Source organism: Lutra lutra, chromosome 6, assembly GCF_902655055.1.
Source record: "Lutra lutra chromosome 6, mLutLut1.2, whole genome shotgun sequence".
Classification (NCBI taxonomy): domain Eukaryota; kingdom Metazoa; phylum Chordata; class Mammalia; order Carnivora; family Mustelidae; genus Lutra; species Lutra lutra.
This window is the reverse complement of record NC_062283.1, coordinates 34,837,442-34,852,519: the sequence shown is the minus strand read 5'-3', so window position 1 is coordinate 34,852,519 and position 15,078 is coordinate 34,837,442. Positions and strand designations below refer to the sequence as shown.

Here is a 15,078-nt window from a genome sequence, read left to right as displayed (position 1 = left end):
AGAGAGAGAAGGTGGGTAGGGCCATATGATTGCAGCCTTTGCAATTGTAGAGGGTCATTCCCTAAAAGGAAATGATGCTGGATAGAAGATGAAGCGGAGTATGAAAGTGGCAGTCCTATCCTTGCACGCTTACTAACCTAACAATGAGTTGTATCTTTTTTCAAATTTTATCTATTTTTTAAATGATGTGAATATTTCATGAGTAACAAGTTTTGTTTTATAATTGGTGTATTCATAGTTACAAATTTTTCTCAAGTGAAATTGTCACAGATTTTAACATGTAACATACCTATTTCTAAATACTTTGAAGTTTTAATTAATTTTTTAAAGATTTTATTTATTTATTTGAGAGAGAGAGAGAGCAAGCAGGGTGAGGGGCAGAGGGAGAACCAGACTCCCTGTTGAGCAGGGAACCCAAAGCAGGGCTCAACCTGGGACTCAGGGATCATGACCTGAGCCAGTCAGATGCTTTGCCGACTGAGCCACCCAGGCAGCCCTACTTTGACATTTTAAATTTCATTTCCTCTTTAAATCAAGAGCTAAGATATTTTTATTATATTTTATGGTATGCCCATTTTGGGGATCTTATTTTTGGATGTTTGGGAAGACCAAATATAAAGTTCACATGTAAGTATATCAGTTTAATATGTTAAGTTATTATATAGTTGGTGCCCATTTGTACTCCTCCTTGATCATATCCCTATATTGTAGCTCCACTGTAGAATTTGTAGTTACCCTGAATTTGTTCCTTTTTTTTCTTGTTTTAATCACTTTTTTCCCTCAGCTTTTTTTGAGATACAATTGACCTATAATATTGTGTAAGTTTAAACTGTACAACGTAGTTACTTGATATATTTATATTGCAATATTATTGCCATTGTAGCATTAGCTAACATCTGTTGTGTCAGATGATTATCATTTCATCTAGTGGTGGGGACAGTTAAGATCTAGTCTGAGGGGGCACCTAGGTGGCTCAGTGGGTTAAAGCCTCTGCCTTCGGCTCAGGTCGTGGTCCCAGGGTCCTGGGATAGAGCCCTGCATCGGCCTCTCTGTTCGGCAGGGAGCCTGCTTCCTCCTGCCTCTCTGCCTACTTGTGAGCTCGCTCTCTCTCTCTCTCTCTCTCTCTCTGTGTCAAATGAATAAATAAATAAAATCTTTAAAAAAAAAAAAAAATCTAGTCTCAGGGTACCTGGCTGGCTCAGTCCTAGAACATGGGAATCTTGATCTCAGGGCCATGAGTTCAAGCCCCATGCTGGTTTAGTTTACTTTAAAAAAAAAAAAAAAAAAAAAAAAAAAAGCAAAAGCGTACTTAAATGTTTTAAATTAAAAAAAAAAAAAAATCTTGTCTAGAGGTGCCTGGATGGCTCATTTGGTTAAGCTTCCAACTCTTGATTTTGACTCAGGTCATGATCTCAGGGTCATGGGATTGAGTCCTGTGTCAGGGTCAGCACAGTCTGAGAGTCTCTCCCTCTGCTCCTTGTCCTGCTCATGTGCTCTCTCTCCAATAATAAATGGATAAATCTTTAAAAAAGAAAAAAGATCGAGTCTCTGAGAAATTTAATGTTTGGGGGCACCTGGCTGGCTCAGTCAGAGGAACATGCAACTCTTGATCTCAGGGTGATGAGTTCAAGTCACACATTGGCTCTAGATGTTACATAAATAAACTTTTTTTTTTTTTAAACAAAGTTTAATGTGTGTAATACGGTTTTGCTGTCTGTAATCACTCTACTATGTATTAGATCTTTACTAGTTGCAGTTCTTTATTTCCTTATATTGGCCATTTTGTGTGTGTTTCAAATTTAGTTAAAGTGATACATGTATTCTGCATCTTGCTGTTTTCACTTCATCTTGTTTGGGCAATTAATTCATGCTGTTTTATGAGTGTAATTCGTCCATTTTGTTGGATATAATATTTTACTATATCAAAATACCATGACTTATCCTTTCTCTTCTTGATGGACATTTAGTTTCCTGCTTAATGTTATTACAGATGGTGCTGCTGTAAACATAGTCACGTGTGCTGCTTCTGGGGTGTTCATAGCAGTGTGACTCATAATAGTCAAAAAATGGGAACAACTCAAATGCCCATCAGTTGATGAATGGATAAATGAAATGTGATCTATCCATATAATGGAATATTATTCATAAAAAGTAATGAAGTACTGATACATCCCACAACATGGGTAAACCTAGGAAAACATTATGCTGTGAGAAGGAAGTCAGTCATAAAAGACCATATGTTGAATGGTTCCACATGAAATGTCCAGAAAAGTCAGATTCATAGACACAGAAGGTAGATTAGTTGTTTCCTGAGTCTAAGGGAAGAGTATAATGGTGAGTTACTGCTAATTGGATTGGGTTTTTTGTGGGAGTGATGAAAATGTTCTAAATTAAGGTTGTGGTAATACAACTCTGTGAATATACTAAAACCACTGAATTATATGCTTTAGATTAGTGATCTTATGGGATGTGAATGATATCTCCCTAAAGAAGTTAAAAATAATTTCTAGGTCACTGTTTTTCAAACCAACCTTCTAGTAGGTTATAAACCAATTTAGTTGGTTAGTAATAGACTTTGTAAAAAAAAAAAAAAAAGAGAGAGAGAGAGAGTGTATAAGTAAAGTATAAGTAAAAACTCATAAGTAGCATATTCTTTATGGCAATTATAAATATAAATATATATTTTATATGTATTATATATATAATATACATATGAATTATAAATATATAGTATTTGCTCACAAAAGACAGTAGTTTTGGCACTTGGGTTTTATTATTTATTTGGCTGATTAGAGACTGAGGTAAAGGATGCTTAGAAATGAGGATTATACCAGAAATGGAATCTAAATTGAAAAGATCCTTAGAAATAAGGGGGAATACCCTGACAAATATGGTTTTTATCTGTTTTTACTCCTCCTGTGTCAAGTCTTGCTTGGAAATATAAGAGGAACAAAACTGCCAAACTTTTCCACTACTTTCTGCCTTCCTCACAGATTTTTGCCTTGGCTTCATTCTGTACCCTTGTCAAGTACATTCCTATTTCTAACAGTACTGCTGTTTGGATCAAGTTATCTCTTCTGAAATCATGCTGCTATTAAAATTTGATCCATTGTCCATTTCAATTTCTATGAGATTTTGTAGATGTACTGGGTTTAATCTTATATGCTTTGAGAGCTTTAAAGTGCTGGCATAATTTTTTCCTTGTGAACATGAATAGCAGAATTTTGAAACCGGAAGTGTAGGTATGAAGAATTTCAAAGCACAGACTGAAACTATTTTAGACCTCGCCTTTTTTGTTCTAGGAAGAATGGGTTTTAGTTCCTAATATTAATAAGCTGAAATTTCTTTCTGTAGCATTTCTGTCAATTCTTTACTCTTAACACCCATTGTCAATGGAAGTTAAAGTGATTTTGAATTCTTTAATCATATCACCATATTATCCTCATTATCTACTAGTAACTGTCTCTGTTTCCTCAGAATTTCTCTTTTCTTTCTGTTTTTGTTTCAGTTGTCTGGTGTTACATAAGTATGGCATTAGTAAAACATGGGTAGTTTGAGAAAGCCAAGATGATACAGGATCAGAAGGAAACTTTAATTAGTATCCTTAAGGTAAAAGATAGTGCCTCATTGAAACTAAGCAGGAGTCTGTAAAAAAGGAACATTCAAGAGCAAAAATGGGGCACCTGGCTGGCTCAGTTGGTAGAGCATATGATTCTTACTCTCAGGGTTGTGAGTTAAAGCCTGTGTTGGGCATAGAATTTATTTTTTTAAAAAGTGTAAGAAATTGAAAATATAGTAGAAATGTAATAGACAACACAAGTTAGATAAATCTAAAAAGTAGAACAGCAACAGAATCTAAGGAGATAGAAAATGTAAGAAAATTAATGTAGTGAGTCAGAGGGTCCAGTGTCTGAAAAAACATGTTCCAAAGAGAATAGACAAAATGAAGAGGATTAAATTTACATTGAAATACAGGAAATTTTCTCAGAACTGAATGAATCTCTGTCTTGCAAGTAATTACACAGAAAGTACTTAGCAAGCTGGATTTTGAAAAAGCCATTCAGGAAATTTCAGAACATGGGAATTAAAGAGAAAATCTTTAAAAAACACTGAGGGAGAAAAACAAGCCCTGTTTGGAAGACTCAAGAAATCAGAAGGCATTGGTTGGACTTGTCAACAGCAACACTGAAAATAGAAGGTGACGGAGGATTTACTTAATACCCAGACCAGCAATCAAGGGTGAGGATAAAATAATAAGAGAGATCTTAAATTTACCTCCCATGTGCTCATTCTCCAGAAGTTACTAAGAAATGTGCACTATGAAAATGAAGGAGTAAATCGCTGTGGACCTAAAGGAACAGGACATCCACCACAGAGAGATGACTGGATATTAAGACATTATATATTTGAAATTAATACTTAAATGTAAATTTATTATATTTTTTTAAATGGCATTCCAGAGTTTAAAAGTAGGATCCCTCCCCGCTTAAGTAACCTTTCTCTGTTGTTTTATTTTTTTTTTTTATTTTTTTTTAAGATTTTATTTTTATTTATTTATTTGACAGAGAGAGATCACAAGTAGAGAGGCAGGCAGAGAGAGAGAGAGAGGAGGAAGCAGGCTTCCTGCCGAGCAGAGAGCCCGATGCGGGACTCGATCCCAGGACCCTGAGATCATGACCTGAGCCGAAGGCAGCAGCTTAACCCACTGAGCCACCCACGTGCCCCTCTCTGTTGTTTTAGAATAACAGGATAGTTTCTTCTGTCCCAACAAATATCAGGGTAGAGACTTGTATTTCAAATTGTGACTTGGAATTCATTATTCAATCTTGAATCCTTTGGGAATTCTACTTAAAGATAAAAAACTCTTCACAAATATATTTGTTTCCAAGAATGTCCAAATCTTTTAAAAATAATTTTTTAATTAATCCCATGATGTTTGTAGAATCCTAATATTTCAGCATTTTCTTTTTTAAGATTTTATTTATTTATTTGTCAGAGAGAGTACACACAAGCAGGCAGAGAGGCAGGCAGAAAGAGAGGAGGAAGCAGGCTCCCTGCCAAGCAAGGAGCCCGATGCGGGACTCGATCCCAGGACCCCAGGATCATGACCTGAGCTGAAGGCAGCGGCTTAACCCACTGAGCCACCCAGGCGTCCCTATTTCAGCATTTTTATATCTGGTTTTCACTATTATATTTCACTGCTTTTCAAAAGTTTCAAATTATAGTTCTCAATCAAATTGTAATTTTATTTTTGTAATTTTATTTGTATAAGGTACAAGTTTGAAATTAGAGAATCTGTTTTAGAAATCCATTTTAATCTTAAATTCAGGAATATTCATTCAGACTCATATTTCCACATAAGAAAGTGGGCCAGTTCTTTACTAAATACGTTTTCCAAACACATGTTTTCACTAAAAATGAATGCTTTGAATAGTGTAGTTTATATAGCTACTTTTATATTCCTGGAAGACAAAAACGTACCCAGAATTGAGGCAGGTTGGGAAGGTCACCAAAAATCTAAATCTGAATCATTAGTTATGCTTGCCAAGGTATTCCCTATGTCTCAGTAGCCCATATAACTGGTTTTGCTATTAAAAATTTGTTTCTGTTAAACTGTGTCTTTTAAAAACAATCTAATGAAACAGAATGATGAAAAGATAAATAAAATATTGAAAAATAGGGATTAAAATTCCTTTTCCTGCAGCTACTGAAAGGAATGTTGTGTACCTGCTTATTTAGCATGTAACTATAAAGCAGGCAACTAAGAGGTGTCAACCTGAATACAAATCCAAGCCTTTCTGCCTCTGAACTTTTCAGTGCACAAAAATTTTGATGCAACTTATTGATGGCATGTAGAGAAAGGAATTAGTAAAATTTTTTTATTCATTTTAAGTTGAGAAACCATCTTTACCTATCAGATAAGCTAAGTTTTCCAAACATGTTAATACTTAAGTACCAAAAGCACATACATGGCAGGAAATGTAACTCAGTTACAACCTCTTTAGAAAAGTCATACTTACATAATAATTCTAAAGGCTGTTCATAGCTACAGGCTGGAAAGAAACAGTTTAAAATATTAATTTGTTCAGAATAGAAGTGTTTTAAAATAGAATAATTGTTTCCCAAACTTTCTATATTTAACATGGTTTTTTTTAACTTTTTCTTTCTTTTTTTTTTTTTTTTTTTTTTTTTTTTAATTTACAGACAGAGATCACAAGTAGGCAGAGAGGCAGACAGAGAGAGAAGGAGAGAAGGGGAAGCAGGCTCCCTGCTGAGCAGAGAGCCCAATGCGGGGCTTGATCCCAGGACCCTGGGATCATGACCTGAGCTGAAGGCAGAAGCTTTAACCCACTGAGCCACCCAGGCGCCCTAACTTGTTGTTTTTATAAATAGGGAGAACGTTTCTATCCTTCCTTGGTGGTTTAACTTCAGGGAAATAATTCTGAATGCAGAATAAAGATTATCCAGAAATACTCATCAGCTTTATTTTTAGTGGTAAAAAATTAGAAACAAGTTAAATGTCCAACTGAGCAGAATTTGCCAAAGTAAGTGGTGATATGGCTAAGGAAAATATGTAAGATTTAAGAGATGGCATAGGAATGAGGAGAAAACTTTAAAATATAATGGGAAGGGGCGCCTGGGTGGCTCAGTGGGTTAAAGCCTCTGCCTTCAGCTCAGGTCATGATCCCGGAGTCCTGGGATCGAGCCCCACATCGGGCTATCTGCTCAGCAGGGAGCCTGCTTCCCTTCCTCTCTCTCTGCCTGCCTCTCTGCCTACTTGTGATCTCTCTCTCCGTCAAATAAACAACAAAAAAAAAAAAAAAAAAAAAAATAATGGGAAAAGCAGGATACCAATTTGTTTATATAGCATGTGATTACAAATACATATTTTCATAAAAATACAGGAAAATACTGAAAGAAAATATAATAGTTTTATCAGTAATTTGTTTGGATATTGAGTTCAAGTAGTTTTTTCCCTTTGTACTTTTATGTGTTTCCCAGATTTTATTTAATCATGTAATGATTTTTTTTCTTTTCTTTTTTGAAAAATTTTTTTATTTTTATTTTTTTTTTTAATTTTTGTGGGGCATCTAGGTGGTCTGTTAAGCGTCCAACTCTTGGTTGCGGCTTAGGTCATGATCTAAGGGTCGTGAGATCCAGCCCTTGTGTCAGGCTGAATATGGAGTCTGCTTGAGATTCTCTCTCCTTCTCCCTCTACCCCTCTCACTCATGTGTATTCCCTCTCTCCGTCTCTCTCTCAAATCTTTTTTTAAAAAGGTATTATTTTCCTAACATAAGATAAAGTGATAGCTAATATTCTCTTAGGCCACCACTAGATAATATTCTGTGTATGTTATCTGTTAAGTAGGGAGACATTTTGATAATGACATTTTCTTAATGTCCTATTTTATTTTGTCCATGTAGAATGAACATGTTTTTATTATTTCTTAGATCTGAAACTCAGCACCGAGGCTCTGCTCCCCACTCTGAAAGTGACCTACCAGAGCAGGAAGAGGAGATTCTGGGGTCTGATGATGATGAGCAAGAAGATCCCAATGATTATTGTAAAGGTAAGGCTTTTCATAAGGAGATACCAGGTAAGATAGGATTCATGTACATGCAGTATCTCACTGAATTAGTTGGTCTATGAGTGTAAGCTGTTTTGATGTTTTCCGCTTCTTGCATCCTTTTCTTGAAGTATAAGAAATAGTATTTCCTCTCAGTTCAATTTAATGTATTAAAGCTTGGTTTTATATTAAATCTGTTTTTACCCTTTTTTCCCTTAAAAACGATAGTACGTATTTACCTTAGAAAATTTCAGAAATACATTAAACAAAAAATATAAGCCATTTGTAACACTGTATCACCCAGAAGTACCCAATTTTGAGATTTGGCATATAGACTTTTCAGAAAACCTTTTCATTACTTTTTTCTCATAGTGATAATTGCTAAGATAAGTTAAACTGGAATTACAGATACTTAATAGCAAGTGATATCAGAATGTATCTAACTATCTGGGAGAACCTGGTTTGTGTTATTCTCAGCAAGCGAAGATGTAAAAATACCTTGATTCCTGCCACTGTTGGCAACCTTTTCAGGCTTTCCTTGTTTTGTTGTGTTATGTTGTTTTAGAAAACAAACTTTTTTTTTTTAAGTTAAATAAATGGAATTCATTGATCTCCCGCATAAAAATACATTCTGAGACTCTAACTATAAATAGATTTTATATAAACATTTACATGTTTAGGTAAATCTACTAGATTATTGAGGGGCAAGAATATTGTGATACATAACCTTATTTTTGTTTGAGAATGACTTATTTTGGGATGCCTAGGTGGCTCAGTTGGTTAAGTGGCTGCCTTCAGCTCAGATCATGATTCCAACCCTGGGATCAAGTTCTGCGTTGAGCTCCTTGCTTAGTGAAAAGTCTGCTTCTCCCTCTGCCTACTGTTCCCCCTGCTTGTGTACTCACTCTCTCTCTCACACACACACAAATAAATAAAACCTTAAAAAAAAAAAAAAAAAAAGAATGACTTAATGTTTTTTTGTTGTTGTTTTTTTAATTTCTTTTCAGCGTAACAGTATTCATTGTTTTTGTAATGACATTGTTTTAAGTAACATGGTTGTTCAACATCTTGCTTACTCTAAATCATTAACCTTATTTTCTAAGTTTTTTTTTTAAAGATTTGCTTATTTTTTTAAATGAAGATTTATTTACTTAGAGACAGAGCACAAGCGTATGTGTGCGCAGGAGGTGGAGCAGGAGCAGAGGGAGGGCGAGAGAGACTCTCCAGCAGACTTGCCGCTGAGTGCAGAGCCCAACACAGGGCTCTATCTCACATCTCACAACCCCGAGATCATGACTGAGCCAAAATCAAGAGTTGGATGCTTAACCAACTGAGGCACACAGGAGCTCCTAAGAATTTTTTTCATAACATGAGTTCAGTAATACTATGTGGCTGATTTTTTTCTGTTCAATTGATTATGTAGAAGAAACCATTTTTATTTGATAAACGGTGTATAGATGTTGGAAAATGGAATGTAAGATACCTTTTTTTACTACTTAAGTGACAATGTTTCTTTCTTATTGTTTCTTTCAGGAGGGTATCATCTTGTGAAAATCGGAGATCTATTCAATGGGAGATATCATGTGATCAGAAAGTTGGGCTGGGGACACTTTTCAACAGTGTGGTTATCATGGGATATTCAGTAAGTTGTAATAGTCCTGCAAAAGAATTAGGTGATGCCTAAGAGTTTTCATCTGAATTTCCAGAGATGATCCAGCCTTCAGTCTATCTCTAGACAAATTTCTTGATCAGAATTTTGTTGTTGGTAATCTTTATGTTCTTGGGCAAATTTATCTTTCATCTGGGGAAGAAGAGCCTTGGAGACAAAAGATTGATTCGATTAGTATCCATAAGGCACTTGGAACTCGGAAATTCAAAACATTACAAATATTCACTGAAAGTATGGTATGTAAATTCTTTAGGGTGTTTTTATTTGTTTGTTTGCTGGAGTAAGTTTTTAAATGATGTCCTATACCAACCTATGTGAAGTATTTCTTCTGGCTTTTTCTAGGAAAGTGTTAAAGCTTTTAACCTTTTAGCTTTTGACATGCAGATATACAGGACACTTCTGATTTGATGTGGTTGTCCCCCATATTTACTATCATTTCATAGTTTTACTTGGATTCAGAGAAGCATTCAGAAGGTAGACTTTAACTTAGAGAAATGTGTGCTGACTGAGATTACCTAAGAACAGATTTTCTTCCTTCTATAAATGGAATCTGGCCAGTTAGTACCATTAACAGTTACAAGTGATTAATAAAAATAGCCTGTGTATAAGTACAGGAAGACATGAAATCAGTATTTGTACTTTTGTCACTGCCTCCCAGTTACAGGTAAATTTTACCTTCCTAAAGTGAGGATAGGGCATTAGGTCTTAACTGCCTGTGTTTGTTTCTTAGGGGGAAGAAGTTTGTGGCAATGAAAGTAGTTAAAAGTGCTGAACATTATACTGAAACAGCACTAGATGAAATCCGGTTGCTGAAATCAGTGAGTATTAGATCCCATGTGTGAACCACAAAGCATCATAAACAAAGTTTTGCTGAATTAAGACACACCAAATGTAGACTTTTTAGCATGACTAATTTTTATTGTAAAGTTAAAATATCCTTAAAGAGGTAGAGGTAGATGACAATTTTTATAAATTCTGTGCTTGTGGTAGGGGAAGTGGTGGATTCCCATCAAAAGCATTAAAAAAAACTTTCAAATAAATGAAAATATTTATGGAGCATGTTTTATGTACCAGAAAGCACAAAAAATGTTTTACTTTCCTACTGTAGTTTAAAGTTTTCTGACAATAGCTAAAAATATCCAGATGCCCATCAACAGATGACTGGATAAAGAAAATGTGATATTGGGTGTGTGTGAGAGAGAGAGAGCGTGCGCACGCGAGAGCAAGCTGGAATATTACTTGGGTATCAAAAAGAATGAAATCTTGCCGTTTGCAATGACATGCATGGAGCTAGAGGGTATTAGGCTAAGCGAAATAAGTCAATCAGAGAAAAATACATGATTTCACTTATGTGGAATTTAAGAAACAAAACAGATGGGCATAGGGAAGGGGAAAAACAAATAAAATAAGATAAAAACAAAGGAAGACAAACCATAAGAGACTCTTAACTATAGGAAACACACTGAGGGTTGCCGGAGGGGAGGTGGGTGGGAGGATGGGATAACTGAGAGGTAGGCGTTAAGGAAGGCACCTGATATAATGAGCACTGAGTATTATAAGCAACTAATGAATCACTAAACTCTACTTCTGAAACTAATAAAGTTGTGCGAATAAGTATATAATATCTATTTTATACTTTAAAATATTATAAAAATATATAAAATAAACACTGTGTTGATTAATTCCCTTTATATATCTGAAAACTTAGGTAAATTTTAGAAAACTTATTTTTAGTTTTGTTAAAAATTAGGAAGTTATGGTAGAAGGAGCTTAAACTCATAGTTAGAAAACCTAGACTTTAAGACCAGCCATAGTCCAGTATATCCTCTAGCTCACCACGTCATTTTTTCTGAGCCCTTGAGTTTTCATTTGTAAAGTGAGGGTGTTAGACCAGGAGACCTCTAAGAAAGTAATTTTCAGAGTGCCAGTCTGTCTGACAGGCTAGGAGCCTGTGCCCAAAAGTTAAATCGATACTGCTTGCTTCCTTGATTGAGAAGGTTTTTTATGGGGGGAAATAAAGTTCGGCTAAGTAAACAGTGTGAGGAATGTTGGCTCAGTGGTTGTTTTGCATCCTATGAAAGCTCCTTATTTCCTCATGGCCTGGTAACCAGCATTAATTTGAGAGTTACACTTTTGGTAGAAAAATGGTTGAATTAGAGCAATAGTCTTTGTCAGTTGTATTTCCTTTTGTGCACTGTTTATTACTTTGCCTGTTTGTGCAATTAAAATTTTAGTATGTTTTTCTCATAATTTGTGTGATCTCTTTCTTGGGAGTAATTGTTCCTTTGTTACATGTGCTTACAGGTATTCCCTCCCTCCCCCACTAATTGGCTTATTTCCATGCTTTCCCTTTTGCTAAATACTGTCTCTTTCCCACTATAGGTTCGTAATTCAGATCCTAATGATCCAAATAGAGAAATGGTTGTTCAACTACTAGATGACTTTAAAATATCAGGAGTTAACGGAACACGTATCCTTTAAAGAAATGTTTGAAAATAAATCACGAAATAACCTTATATCCGAGAAGGGAAACCAGATTGATATAAATAGCATTCGTCTCTTTTCTCAAGGCAAAGTATAATCAAACTACTTTGGGTTATTGTAGACTTCTGAACACAGATATGAATAGTGTTTATATGTTGTGACTTGCCAGGGTATTGCTTAGGCTTTTTCCCCTTTCCAGGCAAATTAAACCAAAGTCAAAAGAAAAACTTTTTTTTTAAATTAGGCTTGTATTAGTAAAAGTTCTTAATGGGAGTAATTTTTCATGATAAATACTGGAAAAAGAAAAAAATTAACATGTTGTATTATCTGCTGGCCTTCAACATTGAAGAGGGTGTGCATATAGGTTATGCTTAGACTCTAAACAGGTGTGATTGCATTCTGTCAAAATGAAAAAACTGACTTGTTTAATGTTTTTATCTGGATTTTTAGAATTTCTTGAAGGAACCTTAGCTGATTTTTTTCATAAGTTAATATCACAGTGACATGTTGTGAGCTGATTAAAAGGTTATTGCAACAGCCATACTTATGATGGCTCATCAGACTTTTCAGAATAAAAGATGAAGTAGAATCTCACTTGGATTGGAGAGTCTAAAACTAACTGTTCATAAACTGTTTAAAAATGTTAAAAGAAAGACATTTCTTCTCTCATTCTATTTTTTCTGCATATTTAGCTTCTCTTAACATGCACTGTTAATTGCCAGTTGTCTCTTTTTAAGGAGGTGGGTTACATATGGTTCTGGAATCATGTGGTAAGAGGTTTGAATGGAGGAATGAGTGAGAACAGGTGATAATGTGAAAAGATTTTTTCTGTCATTCTAAATTCAGTTGTTATTTCCTTGGAGAAGTATAAATCACATATCCCTGATGTCTGAAGAAAAGTACTTCAAGAATCATCCATTTTAAAGCAGAGTCTTGTGACTGTTGTGATCACTCTGTAGATGGCTTACTCTGTATGTATATAATAAGGCTAACCAAGATACAAAACATACATAGGATGACATTAAATTCTATTTCCCTGTTGTTTGATCTTGTAATGATTATCATGCCAACTCTCTCTCTCTGCTAATTTGGGAAAGCTACAAATAAAACTAGAAATATTCTAAATAATCTCCTCAATAATGCTTGAGTATCTTGATTTGACTCTAATGAAGAAGGGTGTTCTTTTTGTTGGTTTGTTTTTTAAACTATTGAAATCTTAGTGGGTTTGAATTTCAAGTTTCAAGATATTTTCCAAATATTACCAGGTAGTTTCTCTGTAGTTTTATCCACTGAGTCCCTCTTTGTCCTGAGCCCATTTCTCCTCTGCTCTTCCTACTTGTCTCCCAACTGTCTTGGCTCCCGCATTATTTGCTGCTACTAGAGATTGAAAAAGATAAAAGAGCACTGCGTTAAGGATTAATGAGTTATTCCATTCTCTTCTCACAAGATAAGCATGTCTTCATGGAGCCATATATCTGTATTTTTCTTTGTATCTGAGCATTTCCAGAGCACTGTCCTTCTCATACTGAAATATAAGGGACCCTAAACTAAGAGGGAGCACAAGCAGGGGGAACCGCAGACAGAGGGAGAGGCAGGCTCCCCACTGAGCAGAGAGCCCAGTGTGGGGCTCCATCCCAGGACCCTGAGATCATGACCTGAGTCGAAGGCAGAGGCTTAATCCAGGCGCCCCTCTTAAGCTACTAAATGTTCAGTCATTTTTGTATCACTGTGTAGAGATTGAAAATCCCACCGTCAAATAACAGTGCTTCTCTCAACAAACCAAACATTGAAACTAGGAGCATAATAGAATAACTTAAAAATTCCATTTTCTGGGTTTTTTTTTTAAAGCAATCTGCATTTTAATAAGTCCTGTTTTGTTATATTTTGTGTATACAAAAGTAGAATAGTTAATCTGCACACACTCATTATGCATTTTAGGATCTTGTTTAATCTTGTTTTGTCTCTACCTCTTGCTAATTTTGTGGCCGTTAGATATATTACTTCACCCGTAATTATTTTAGAATGTATCTCCAAAAGAGACGGACTTTAAAATATAACCTCAATATAATTACTATATCTAAAAAAATTAGGACCAGTTTTTTAGTCATCCAGTATCTAATCTGATAGTGTATCACCTATGTTTTTGTCTAGGAGTTTATGGTTTCAGGTCTTAACATTCAATGAAGTCTCCATTTTTTTTTTAAGATTTTATTTATTTATTTGACAGAGATCACAAGTAGGCAGAGAGGCAGGCAGAGAGAGAGAGAGAGGAGGAAGCAGGCTCCCCGCTGAACAGAGAGCCCGATGTGGGGCTCGATCCCAGGACCCTGGATCATGACCTGAGCCGAATGCAGAGGCTTTAACCACTGAGTCACCCAGGCGCCCCGAAGTCTCCATTTTGAGTTGATTTTTGTATGTGGTGTAAGATAGTCATCAAGTTTCATTCTTTTGCATGTGGCTGACTAGTTTTCCCAACACCATTTATTGAAGAGATTTGTTCTTTCCCCAGTGTGTCATAAGTGAATTGAGTATATGTATGGGTTTATATGTGCCCACGACTATGACTGTGAATTTATCTAGCCTTTTGCATGAGAACAGACATTGTTGAAGCCTTTTGGGAACGCTGGTCACTATTCTTTCTAATCCCCTCAAGTGATATTTCCCCCCTGCCTCCAGTAGTTTCCTTGTATACTTATGTTGATTAGTAGTACTCTGCTAAATACTTAAGGGGATATCTCTGCAGATCTCCAAGATTCTCTTTTTCTATAGCTGCCTTGGTCTCCCAAGACTGATAACTCTATCTCTTAATCTCAGGGGATCTTGAAAGTCTCAAGGCAATAAGATGGGGCAGTCATAGGTCTCAGCTCATTTGTTTCTCTTTTCTCAAGGATCACTGCCTTTATTTGCCTGATGTCAGGGTCGATAAATTTGTTGTTTTATGTATTTTGTCTGCTTTTGTTGTTGTCATTTTAAACAAGAGGGTAAATGCATGCCATGTTAACTCCATCTTGACAGAAGAAGTTCCTAGGGATGTTTAACTTTGAGAAATTGCCAGCCAGTTTTCCAAAGTGGTAGTACCATTTTATACTTCTCTTAGCAAATAAGAGAGTTCTCATTGCTCCATATCCTCCCCTATATTTAGTCCTGTTGGTCTTTTTATTTTAGTTATTCTAGTGAATTTGAAACGCTATCTTATGAAAATTTTGCTTGTGTCTTCCTGAATAGTATGTCCCTTTAATCTTCTTTAATTTAGACCGTTGCTTTCCTTTAATGGCATTGACTTTTTTTATTTTAAAGAACCCAGAGCAGATATTTTATCTCTTTATTTGGATTTGTATAATGGTTTCCTGAAAATTA

The 15,078-nt window shown here is 35.4% G+C and overlaps 1 protein-coding gene across 1 annotated transcript in view; it reads left to right on the top strand.

The window, feature by feature from the left end:
- Positions 1 to 15,078, top strand: part of SRPK1 (SRSF protein kinase 1) — an 82,266-nt gene that overhangs the window by 36,804 nt on the left and 30,384 nt on the right. Inside the window, 4 exon segments of the mRNA XM_047733211.1 lie at positions 7,453 to 7,571; positions 9,102 to 9,210; positions 9,968 to 10,055; positions 11,620 to 11,707. Coding sequence (XP_047589167.1) covers positions 7,453 to 7,571; positions 9,102 to 9,210; positions 9,968 to 10,055; positions 11,620 to 11,707 — 404 coding nt within the window.